Here is a 13,030-nt window from a genome sequence, read left to right on the forward strand (position 1 = left end):
TGTTACATGTATGGGGCCTCACATTCGGACCAAAGACCTATATGTAACTCCCATGTGGTCCAGTTAGTAGTTCTGCATAGTCGCATACAAGTGCACTCACATGGATGGAATACCCCGCGCGGGAACATCGCGCAACGTCTGATATATTTGCAAAGCCTCCTGTTTTGTGAATTGAACAATATAAATTACGTTTTCGGTTGAAGCGAAAAATGCTGATCTTAAGGAAGGTTTTGCCTCGCAGGCAGGCTGTACAAGCGTTTCTCTTCTGGGCATCACTCCTATGCGGCCTTTATATGTCTTTCTATACGCGAGTTTAACCGAATAAATCCTTTCCCATTCCCATGCACTATGTGGCAGGATTACTTTACAATCACTTACGTCGTTTTAAGCCCAAAAGGGGCGACTAATATGCTTAATCCGCGCGACAAAAAGACGAGCGCCCCCGAGCCAGCAGCGTACCGGCTTGCGGGGACCGACCCAGTGTTGCGCATATCTGCCGAAGATGGCGCTGGGTGTCGCGGGCTCCGTGTCGCCCTCTGGGCGCTGTCCGGAGCCTATATTAGTGAAGCCGAATTTTAAAAAAAGCTGGGTATGTACAGTAATCTATATGAACTGGGATATCTCGAAATATCGGTTATGTTGAAACTAAAGTTTAGTCGAAACATTTTCTCGCCACGCATTCCCATAGGCGCTATGCATTTTTCCCCCTTTATCTCGAAACGTTCCTTTTTTTGTGTGGGGGAGGGGGGAGGGGGAGGGGGAGGAGACGACCACAGATTTCTCGAAATGGTGACAGAGGACACAAGGCAAATTCTGCAACAGGCAAATTTACGTGCAGCACGCGCTGTACAAGGCCGATGTCGGTTACCGGAATGCTCTCCGAAGCCTACATCGTCGAGATAGTTGTGGACGGCGCAGTTGATAATGCGAACGGCAAGGAGCCTTGATAACGGCCTACAACGGCAGCAATAAGAAACACGCTGCGCCAGCTGCTTTGCAACAAGAATGTAGCTTTGGAGACCAACAATTCACGCAATGCCTTGAGCAGCTCCAGAACGCTTTTCTGGGACCAAATACGAATGTGAAACAGGCGAGCATCAAGCAGTTCTTTCTTCCGCAATAATAAAAAATTGTTTTTTCTGCGAATTATTTTGCCTTTGTTATGAAAGCTTCCCTGCGCGGTGGAGATTTTGTTGCCAGTACTAGCTCTTGTTTCAATTTCCTGGCCACAAATTTTGGCATTCCGTTTAACTCGAAATTTTCTGCGGATTTTACGACTTTCAGTTAACGAGGGATTACTGTAGTTATTTATTGGGCTACATAAGGTCTCCATCAAGTCTTAGGGGCCATGAATACAAAATGTATGTTTGGTTCATTGAAAAGACTATTTCGTCCCGATAACAATGATTTATTGTTTATTCTTTATTCAGAGATTACCCCGCATTGCCCGAAGGCGCTACAGCAGGGGGGTTACAGCATGGACATAAACAAATCTTCATTTTTACAGCACACTTGCGCTTCAGACAACCTATTCCACTCTTTAATGGTTTTTACAAAAAATGACTTGGCGAGTAGGTCCGTCCTGGTACGCCATTCCCTTATTTTAAAAACATGATCAGTTCTATGTGAACGGTAATGAGGTTCTTTGAAGTAGTTTTCTTTGTTAATTCCCGTTTTATTGTGAAATATTTGAAAAAAGAACTTTAACCGCAATTTTCGTCGTCGCGAAGAAAGCAGCTCCCACCCAAGTTCATTTTTCATCTGAGTACAACTATCTCCCCTCTTGTACCGTCCCAAGACGAACCTAGCCGCTCGGTTTTGTATTTTCTCAAGTTCATCAGACAGTGTTACTTGGGAGGGATCCCATACGGCGCACGCATAATCTAGTATAGGTCGTATACATGTCAAATAAGCCGTATTCTTTAGGTTTTGCTCTGACGTTTTAAGGTTGCGTTGCATGAAATTCAGTGCCCTGGCAGCTTTCCTTACTACGTCGCTTACATGTGCATTCCATGAGCAATCGGATGAAAGCACTACACCTAGATATTTATAAGTAGCAGCTTTTTTTACAGGATCATTGTTTAAAAGGTACCCAGTCTCAATTGGCTTCCGTTTCCTTGTAAACGAAACGTGAACACACTTTCTATTATTTAAATTCATTTTCCACGTAGAGCACCAATCCTGAACATGTTCCAAGTCAATTTTCAGTTGGGTAGAGTCACTCTCACTTCTGATTTGTTTGTACACGACGCAATCGTCTGCAAACAGTATGACATTTGAATGCATACCTACTGAAATATCATTAATATAAACTAAAAACAAAAGTGGTCCCAATACAGAGCCCTGCGGTACTCCCGATGTCACATCAACGTACTCAGACCTTTTGCCGTTTAAAATGACACACTGTCGACGTTGACACAAATAATTTTCAATCCACTTAAGCACAACGGGATCTATGTTTAGTAATTTAAGTTTGTTACAAAGAAACGAATGCGTTACCGTATCGAATGCTTTACGAAAATCTAAGAAAATACAGTCGGTTTGTCCCCCTGAATCAAGGTCAGATGCCAGATCATGGTAAAATTCAACAAGTTGCGTTGTGCATGAGAACCCCTTGCGGAACCCGTGTTGGTAGTTTGTTAGAATGTTGTTTTCAATCAAGTGTTTCATTATTCCGGAATAGAGAATATGTTCCATTACTTTGCACACTATTGAGGTTAAAGAAATTGGTCTGTAATTTTCAACATCCTTTTTCGATCCCCCCTTATGGACTGGAATGACATAAGCAATTTTCCAGTCATCAGGTAAAACGCCTGTCAACAAAGATTGTTCGTAAATTATGTGCAGATACAGCGAGATCGGTTGAGCACAGCGTCTCAAAATACGCGGAGAAATCCTATCAGGGCCAATTGCTTTTGTTTCATCTATTTGCTTTAATAGTTTTTCAATGCCACTTACGCTAATCTCAATCGGGTTCATTGGGGATACGTTACTAGCGTAGGATGGAGAAGTGAAATCCTGTATTGGTGAAAAGATAGATTTGAAATAATTGTTTAAGCAGTTCGCCTTGGCTGTGTCATCAACAATAGTTAGGTTGTTGTATACGATATCGTTTATACCCAGACTGTCAGACCCGCACCCTTTAATATATTGCCAGAAAGGTTTGGGGTTGACTCTCAATCTATCATTTAGTTTTTTTAAAATACATATCTCTGGCCTTTTTTATACCTTGTTTATATTCTTGCGTAATCTGGCGCAATTTTTCGTAATGACAAGTCTGTTTAGTTCGTTTGAATTTAGCAAATAGGCGCTTTCTACTTTTGATTAGCTGCAAAAGGCGAGATGTCACCCAAGGCTTTCTCCGTTTTTTTAGTTTACAAGAATCTACATTTGATACGTGTTCGTCTATGAGTTCAAATAACTTATTTTTGAAAAGCCTCCAAAGTTCATGCACATTCACATCATCCGCCAGGCACTCGAAAACAGGTAAGTAACTATAAAGTCTATCACATATACTGGAGTAATCGCCTCGATCAAAAAAGAACACTCTTCTATACCCATGGCACTTCTGTCGAGGAATTTTTGTTTTTATAGTTGCGACTACGGCCTGATGGTCACTTATACCCGGGATGACGGTGACCGAATTCACAAAGTCTGGCGAGCTGCAAAACAACAAGTCTAAAATACTGTTTCCACGGGTTGGCTCGTTAACATACTGTAGTAGCCCATAAGTATCTACAATGCTCTTCATTTTCATGTTAGCGTGGGTACACGTTTTCACTTATCGCAAGTTTTATCGCAAAATTTAAACAAGTAATATAAATATATTAACAAAATAATTGAAGCAGCTGCGATTACCCGAGCACTTTCTGACAATTTCTCTGTGACGGTAGAGAACCTCGTTTGTGCGACGTAAGCCATTGCAAACCAACATAACTGGGCGATTGGAGTGGGTCCTACAGTGCCGTTTGATCGTATCAGTTCAATGAAAACGGGCAGTCTGCCAAAGAAGTTTCGTCTCTCTTTAAAGGCCCCACCTCGCGTACATAGCCTGGGTGCTGTAGAAGCGACGATGCTGGCAACCGGCCCCGTCAGAAATAGGGGATACCAAAATATCGGCGCCGTGAGCCCATATCCGCTCCTCTAATTTACAAAAGGACTTGCCTGTACGCGGCGGCCCTTGTGAAGTCTGCCGGCAGCAGTGACCCGACGTTGGATTGGTCACGGGTGGCGCGGCCCCCTCTGGGCTTCGGCGAGGCATCGCACATCGCAGAGTCCACTGCCTTCCAGGAACAGGCGGCGCCAATGAGGGCGCGCACGGCACCTGCAGGAAATGTGAAAATAAATCCCTCCTCAAGGTTTCCTAATTCGCATCTTGCTTACCATAATCAGGATGCGGCGATAAACCACTCTGGCCGCTCACCTCGGCGTAGGCTTCGGGAATCCTCAGCCGTCGGCCACCTCGAAGCTCCGTGCTATGAACCAATAATATTCTGCCAGGCCCATTTGGACTGATGATGCTGATGACCATGATGGTGCCGGTGATGGCGCACCTACACTGGCGCATACCCACTTGAAGAGACTGACCAGGACGGCTTCGTTTAATCCTGTGTGGTATGACATGCAAAAAGGGCTCTGAAGGAGTTGCCTACTCTCAATGGGGAAGTGAAAAAAGGAAGACAAATGAAAGTACCTCCACCGAGAAGGAAAAGAAACGTATCTCCCGCCAAAGCACAAGGCGAGGACGCCAGGCTCCGCCGTGAGACAGTATGTAGTTGAATAATTTAAGAAATGAGATCCCGGTTGGCCCTCCGAGTGCTCAAGGAGAAAAAACCTCCAAAGGAAAGCGTAGAACTAGTGTGGGTACCGGCCCATTCTGCGGTGGAGGGTAACGGGTTTTCCCACCAGCAGGCCTGAGCACTGACTTACCGGGCCACGTCCACAGCAGAGGCAAACAACCAACCATTGCTTACCTACAGGGAAATAACCACTTATTACAGGCACGACAGGAGGACGCTACCAGCACCCCACGCAGCACTCACCAAGGAGCAGCAAACTATATACCGGCAAATCCAGACAGAGTCCTTCCCGCACCCCCGTCTACTCAACCGCATGTTCCCAAACCAATTCGAAGAAGCTTGCCCAATCTGTAAAAAACTAGGCACTCTCCAGCACATGATAGGAGAGTGTAAGTTTAGCCCGGAGCACCCGCCCCCCTTACCCGAGTCTCGCCCCACCAACCCCACTCTACCCTTTAACGAGAGATGGAGGATCTTGCTGACCAGCCCCGCCCTGGAGGATCAGCTACTACTGGTCACCAGGGGCCAGGCGGCGAGAGCAGCATATGGATTCCCGTGAACAGGGAACCACCTCCGTCCAGTGTGGAGTTCGCAACGAACGACTCTTAAATAAAGTTTCTTCTCTCTCTCTTGCCAACACTATGATTTGTCAGTTAGAGAAATTGTCAATCTCAGACAGGGTATGTTCCACAGACGCAAGAAACAGAACTGACCCAGGAGGTGAAGAAGTAGACGATCAGAGTATGAGGACTGCACTTGGAATTTAAGAGGAACTCATTGCTCTGTTCTTCCCACCAATGGGGAGTGTGCATCACAGCATTGAGATGCCGCCTTCCTAAATTACGCATGTATTTAAGCAGGTCTGACATTGGCACCAACAGACACTTGCTTAACTTGCAATCAATAGCCGCAATTCCTAGGGCATTACTTTTTTCAATGCACCCCTTCTCTGAGAATAGAAAAAATTATCTCACTGTCCCAATTAATCGCCCCGGCCCCGAGCTAAAAACGACTTTTTACCATTGGGCGCCAGCTGCCTCAAAAACACACACAAAAAGAAATTTACATTTTGATTTACGATTACATTTCTGCTAACTGAAACTCCTTTGTTAAAACAGTCGTTTAACTATGTCTCCCAAGCCCTTCCGGAGTGAATATGATTTGTATTGTGTTTTGACTCCTAAAGAGTTGTTCCTAGGCCCTGGCCAATCCCCCTCTGTGGGAGAAGAGAAGAGAACGAAGAGAAGAAAACGAAGAAAAAAATCGCTATGGAGCGTGGAGAACAGCACGTTGAAGCCACGCCTTGCATCTAGCGAGATTCCGGGGTACATTCGCTCCTGGATTGGGGAGTTTTTAAAGGGAAGAAAATTCTTTTGTTCGAAGGGTAGTTTATCGACATCCCAGTATCACCAATTTCGTGGAGTTCCTCAGGGATCAGCTCTTTCTCCTGTTATTTTTAAATTACTGCCAAGTTCTATCCCAATGCAGAACGGCATATCTACTTATGTGTATGCCGATGATATTGCTTTTTTCTCGGCTGATAGGGACATCCAAGCGTTGCACCAGCGACTGCAGGACTATGTGGTTGTCCTGGGTACTTGGCTTAGCACGTTACACCTCTCACTAAATGTCAGTAAATGTGCCGTTATAGTATTTCCCTGCAATAACCCTATATCATTATGTCTAACGGTTGCAATTCATCCCTCAGGTCACGGAAATTAAATACTTGGGTATAATTTATGACGACCACCTCAACATGGCGTCCTCATATTTCGCACATTGCTGCCAAAGGTGAAAAAGCTGCTGGAGAGCTGCGTAGGCTATGCAATCATAAATTCGGTATGCGTAGATACGCCCTGCTAATGATTTATCGTTGCTATGTTCGCCCTGTATTGGAATTTGGTTGCGTGTTATTTTCGGGCTGCGCGACGTACAAACTCCATCCCCAATTTCTAATTGAGAGATTGGCTTTGCGTTTATGTTTAGGGTTGCCAAAGTATGTAGCTAACTCTGTATGGTACCTTGAGGCACGGTTGCCTTCACTTCTGCATCGATTTAAATTGCTAGCTGTTGTGACATTTCTAAAACTGTTTGAATCTCCATTGTACGAGGCTCAACCCATTTTCCTCTTGAGGCCTGACCTTTTTCAAGGATTTACGTTGCCCGATTTCAGCGTCCTCAATTGGATTGCGTACAGGCATGGCTGCAGCCTTTTCATGCAGATCTTTTTCTACTGCAACCCTATTCTGATAATTTGTCGCCTGTCGACATAAGCTTGGACATTTTTCCGCCGCATGCGAAATTATTGCCGGCCCGATTACTCAATAATTTACTTGAAGATCGTTTGGCTACTCTTCATACTCATGCTTTCATTGCCACAGATGCCTCGCAAAGTGATGAGAAGGCTGGGGTAGGATTATATTCTCAGTTACTAGACTGGTCTTTCTCAATCAGGCTACCAGACTATACCCCAATTTTTCAGGCAGAATTATTGGCGATAATGTTAGCCCTTAATAAACTACAGCATAGATTTGCGCAGGTGGTTATCCTTTCGGATTTTCTCTCCGTGTGCACCGCTCTAACAAATGATAAAGATTCTTCCCTTCTCCGGTCATTCCGTTCATTCGTTCCTTACCAGCTTCGTGAGAACCGGTTAGTGTGGGTCCCTGGTCACGCAGGGATAATCTTCAATGAACTGGCAGACCAATTAGCCAATTTGGCTCTTGGGGGTCCTGCCGTCGTGAATTGCCCAATTGGCAGTTTTCTTTTGGGGGCGAGGTTCAGGCGCCTTCAAGATTTACAAATTAATCGGCAGGATGCCCTTCGATCATGCTCCGGCTATATCCACCTCTCTCACTTATGGACGCCTAAATTCTGCGAATCTCGTAAATGTGAGGTGGCAATCACAAAATTTCGCTGCAGAGTCCCCCATTTAAATTTTTATCGACACAAAGCTGGTCAGTCTTTATCTCCTCAATGCCCTTTCTGCATGACCCCCGAAACTATAGAACAGTTTCTTTTAAATTGCCGCAGCTATTCCTCGATGCGACGCACGCACCTTGAACACACCTTTAATCGGCTGAATCTCCCTTTATCTTTAACAGTTATTCTTTTCCTTGGTGCTTCCGTCCTATGATATTGCCACAGAGATGTTGTGATCGCCTTTCACTCCTTTGTTGCGGCGGCAGGCCGGATGCCCTGCTAGACAGCTATGTCTTCATTCGCATTTTTTTTCTTCCTGACAATCCTGTTCTATCTAAAGATTTCTTTTTCTTCTCTTAATATTTTTCTCGTACTTCACTTTTTTTTTCTCTCTCTCTAAAATAAAACGGGTCACAGCCTTATCATTACAGGCAACTTCTTGGCCAATCCCCCGCGTGTGTACGCGCCATGACTTAAGGATCCAACCAACCAACCAACCAACCAACCAACCAACCAACCAACCAACCAACCTATGTATCGCATGTAGTAGTAGTAGTAGTAGTAGTAGTAAACGTTTATTGGAGCAAAAGGGAAAGGGAAAAGGGTGGTGGTGAAGCGCCCATAGTCCAGGATGCCTCTCGACCGAGCCGACTCAATGGCCCGAGAAACCAAGGCCCTCTGGCGGGCTGGGTCCGGGCTAGTCAGCTCAGTCTCCCACTGCTCCGGGGTGGGGAAGGGGGCGTGGGTTAGGGGAGTGGGGACAGGAGTATACGAGGTGGAATGTGGTGAGTGGGGTGTCGCAGTGTTGGCATTGACGGGGGTAGATAGTGGGTGCGATCTGGTGGAGGATGACGTGATTTTAAAAGGTACCGGTCTGAAGGCGACGATAGATTATGGCTTGCTGGTTGGTTAAGGAGTGGTGGGGAGGGGGGTAGACCCGGCGAGTAAGGGTGCAGTGGGACAGAAGGTCATTGTACGTATTATCAATAGGAATTTGGAGGAGGTCGTGGTCGTTCGTGCGGGGTGATGGGATCACCTGACCATCGGTGGAGAATGCCCGGAAGTGCAGAGCTCGGGCGGCGGCGTGGGCCGCTTCATTCCCCGGAAGGCCGGAGTGTCCGGGAGTCCAGACAATCGTAATGGTGGTCTCGTCAGGTAGACGCTGGAGGAGTGGAATGGCCTGGGGTGGGGCTAGACCTGCCTGGTAGAGGCGGCATGCCTGCTGTGAGTCGGAGACTACAGTGATGTGCGGATGCTTGGCGTGGGTGGTGGTTGCGAAGGCGATTGCCAGAGCTTCTGCCATCTGTATTTTGTTGGTGTGCGTGGTGGCAGCCGTGGAGATTCGGCCGGCGTGATTTAGGGTAACCAAAGTTGTGCGTCGAGTGCAGGAATCATAGGCGACGTCATATAACGGACCTGGGGGTCATCCGCTAGCTTCTTCATGAGATAGCGGGCCCGCGCTTCCCGACGGCCTCGGTTGAAGGTGGGATGCATATGGCGCGGTATAGGGGGAACGTGGATACGGTGCTTGATCGTAGTTGGGAGGCGTTGTGGTCGGTCTTGATTTAGCGGTGTAGGGTAGCCGAGCGTATACTGGAGCGTGTTTCATTTTGCCTGCTTCAGTGTTTGCGTTGGTTACTTTGCCCCTAGAGGTAATATTAGTGATTGTCAAGCTCCTAAGAATAAAATGATTTTGTGGGTTCATGCAAGACTGACTTTCTTATTTTGTGAATAGATGCCCCACAATTCCTCATGTGCCTATAATTGACGACCTTCTGACTTACCACCAACCCTTCCGTACTTTTATTTACGCCGAGTTTGGATTCTCCAGACTGGTCTTAAAAAGATGCAACAAACAGTGGGTAGCATGCGCTCTAAGTGTTATTAGAATTGCAGAGCTATTATATAGTTGCTGCCAATTTTCCTGCGTTTATTACGGCGGATGCAGTTCAGCGAGCTCGGCGCCGAGCATGTTTCAGCGGGCGCTGTGGCTCCCCCGCAGGGAAATATAATTTTTTTCGTAGTTTCCTGAGTATATAAATAAAACTATTGCAAACGGTTATTTTGGAGCGTGCGAAAGCAACGCACGGGCGCGCTCCGCCTTGAAACGCGCACGCTTCGCCCGCCCGCTTGGAAGATTGGTTGACCACAGCGCCGCCGCTATTGGCGACGTCGCGGGAGTCACGCGGGGAGCGGCGGCCGCTGCACTGCCCCTTCTAGTACACTAAGAGATTTAGGCGAAACGTTCCGAAAGCGTGACCAACTGGAGCTGCGAAGAATATAAAAATTCTTCCCTCCCAACCCTCCCATTTGTGTACACGCGGGCACCGCACTCCACAGCGAGGCGCTTTGTGAGTGACCGGCGCTACAACGTGACTCCAGTCATCCCTGAAAAGGGAACTGAGCTAATTCAAAAACGCCTGGTTCTTGGTTAGTACTTTTGGTCGGAGAGGGCGATTTTATTTCCTCAGCTACTGGGAAATCAGTTGTTAGTTTGCGCTCGTGCTGTCCACGTCGTTTGTTTGTATTCCTTAAAAGTGTGTCCTTAGTAACCTCAAGCGCAGTTTTCAAACATGCAGAGCCAACTAGCCCAATTCATCACCTTACTGAGAAAAAGTTGATTCATCTACGATCCGTCTTGAGGTAGTCGACTGCACAACGACGGGAATGAAATCGCTGTACGCAACACATTGGGATGGCCGTGACCAAGCGGCTATGAGCCATGTTGGGACTCGCAATCCCACTGCTGTCACCACTGTTGGGACTGGGCATCCCACCTTGTCACCAATGTTGGGAATCACCCGAGCGCAGTCACCGGCGTAGTGAGCGGTGTAGTGACGCTGCCTTGCTCCATCCGCTATCGATGCGGCGCAGAGCAGAGAGATGAAATTCTCGATCCGACGAAAAGTTGAAGCAACATTTATGTACAGTATGTGCAAGGGTAACAACAGTGTTACATGGCTCGCACAAAGGCGACAGCACCTCTCCACTCGGTGCCACCGAAAAGTGCCGCCAAAGAATGCTGACGATAAGTACCTCCGGGCGGGTTTTTATACCCCCGGAAGTCCGTTGCCACCCCGAGAAGTTTGAATCGCTCCAATCAGGACTCTCGCTGGCCAAAGTTTGAAATCCGACGAATAGAGGCGAAGCGGTTGCGTCAGCCTAGCCACCACGGTGGGAAAGGGAAAGCGACGGCGTCGCCGTCTCAGTGAAGCCGCCTCCAGGCGAGTAGCGGCCTGTCAGTTGCCGGTCGTTCACCCGATGCACGATTTGGCCGAACTGCCGCGACGCAAAAGGAGGGGTGACTCTGCGGCGGTGCAAGTTTCGGCCTGTCGGCCGCGGGCGGTTTGGTCTGGTTTAGACGAGACGTGAATCAGCCCCGCTGTCGGCGCGTCACCCCACGAAACGAATTTGGGCCGGCCGCTCTGGCACAACAGCACCCCTGCCGCCAGACAATGCGCCAGGAAGGCGAGTTGCCTCCATGTGGCTCAAATGCCGGGCGCGCTCGTTCGCCAGGCTCATCCAGGTTCACCTCCAGTGCTTCATGAAACAGGCGGCTCCACCACGCTCCTTTCCACAAACAGGTACCACCTGCCCGGTCCGGATCACAGGTACATCGCCGTGCTGCCCAGGTGTCTCGACCAGCTTCGCCCGGCTCTTCCAGCCCCATTTCTCAGCACCGGTTGCTCATCGTTCTGTAGCTTGCAAAGAACCGACCGACAACAGGCAACACCCAGCGCAAGCAGGCACCCTCTGTCCTCCGTCAGAACACCAGACTCCAAAACGTGATAAAATCTCCTAGTTTAGTGTCTATCCCAAATTTGAACCCTCTACACCAAGAGGCCCATGCGGGCGCAAGACACTTGAAATAAGAACTCAAACTATGTGTCAAAGAGAACACACGACATGAAATGATAACTAAGGTTGATTACTTGAAATCACGCGGTGCGGAAATAATCAGCTGAGGCAGCAAATGAGGGCAATAATTTTGCTCCCATCTACCTGCTAAGCTAAAAAGCTGCTCACGAAGAGATGAAACGAAAAACACGGGGAGGACGAAGGCAGCATTACTTAGAACGCACGGCTAAGTGCGTCTGCGTTAGCGTTCAACTTTCCTTGCTTATAGCGAACGACAAGATAGTGCTGCTGGAGTATCACACACCACTTAAGGAAACGACAGCTTTCAGATGACATGTTATAATTAGCCAGGTTAGCGGGCAATGATCAGTTTCCACAAAGAACAGGGAACCATGGTTCCCAGTTTGTGTGAAAGGTTGTGTGACCAGTTTTTTAGCTTAACACATGCTTTTCACTCGTCAAGGTTACTTTATCGCTTTGTGGTGGTAATGTCAATTTTAACCTTACAGAATGTTTTTTTGCCAACCTCAGCTTATGCCTTAGTTTTTTGGAATACACAGCGTTTCTATATCTTTCATGCAGAGTAGCCGATATCTTAGTAGCAATCTTTGTAAACCAAGTGTAAAGCAAAGCGTCAGACCTATATGTGCACACGTTGATTGCTTAGGTTTTGCCTACCCAAAAAGCACGGTGAATTCAGAGAATTCATAAGTTGATAATAGGGCCCTTGAAGTGTGACCAGTCAGCCTCATTTGCACCAAAAAGAGAAGAAACGAAAGCTAACAAAGACCAAACACGATTTAGAAGTCTGATAAGTATCTCTAGGTTTTTGCATGAAAAATCCCATAAGCAAACTTGAATTGAATTCCCGAGGAATTTTTCATGACTGTGGCTCAAAACTAACAGTGCCCTTTATGAGGAAGCAATGAAAACCAGTAAGCCATGTGTTGAAACCAAAGATGGTTAAGGTGGCGCAGGGCAAAGAGCATGTCGTTTTCCAGATCGTGTTTGTAAAGACGATAGTCTTTCTTGGGCTACTTAAACCCGGAAATTTTGGTCTGTATGTGACTCGATTCAGCCACCCGGCCAAAGTAAAATACATACTGTGCAATAGTCTTATATACTTACAGCCAAATGTGAGCGTCTAAGCCCGGTTTATATGTTCATACTTGCCAACTTTGCTGAACATGAACAAGTCATTACGCAAATATAGGACCGAAAATTAATACACAAGGGATATTTACAGTGTTCCTCTATTTTAAAAAAATTCATGAATGCATGGTTTTTCGATAGCAAATGCTAATCTAGATCTACTGCAGAAAACCGCCGCCTGCTGTTGCTCCCGCCACCTCCTGGCGGCATATAAGAAATCACGCGGCAACAGCAATGAAAGGTTTCACTAGCTCGGTTACACGTTCTGCTTGGAACGCACGTGGAGCACAGCAACGCGG

At 47.1% G+C, this 13,030-nt stretch overlaps 1 protein-coding gene across 2 annotated transcripts in view; it reads right to left on the reverse strand.

Moving 5' to 3' along the window:
* Positions 1-4,185: 4,185 nt before the first annotated feature.
* Positions 4,186-13,030, reverse strand: part of LOC144155217 (uncharacterized) — a 108,936-nt gene continuing 100,091 nt past the window's right edge. For both annotated transcript variants that reach the window (XM_077686537.1, XM_077686536.1), the window contains 2 exons: positions 4,424-4,607; positions 4,186-4,324 (listed from right to left, as the gene is read on the reverse strand). In XM_077686537.1, coding sequence (XP_077542663.1) covers positions 4,447-4,607 — 161 coding nt within the window. In that variant the 3' untranslated portion in view covers positions 4,186-4,324; positions 4,424-4,446. The remainder of the gene's footprint in view (positions 4,325-4,423; positions 4,608-13,030) is intronic.

The sequence above is a fragment of the Haemaphysalis longicornis genome, unplaced genomic scaffold, assembly GCF_048455015.1.
Source record: "Haemaphysalis longicornis isolate Haplotype H1 unplaced genomic scaffold, Haemaphysalis longicornis Haplotype H1 scaffold_1, whole genome shotgun sequence".
Classification (NCBI taxonomy): Eukaryota; Metazoa; Arthropoda; class Arachnida; order Ixodida; family Ixodidae; genus Haemaphysalis; species Haemaphysalis longicornis.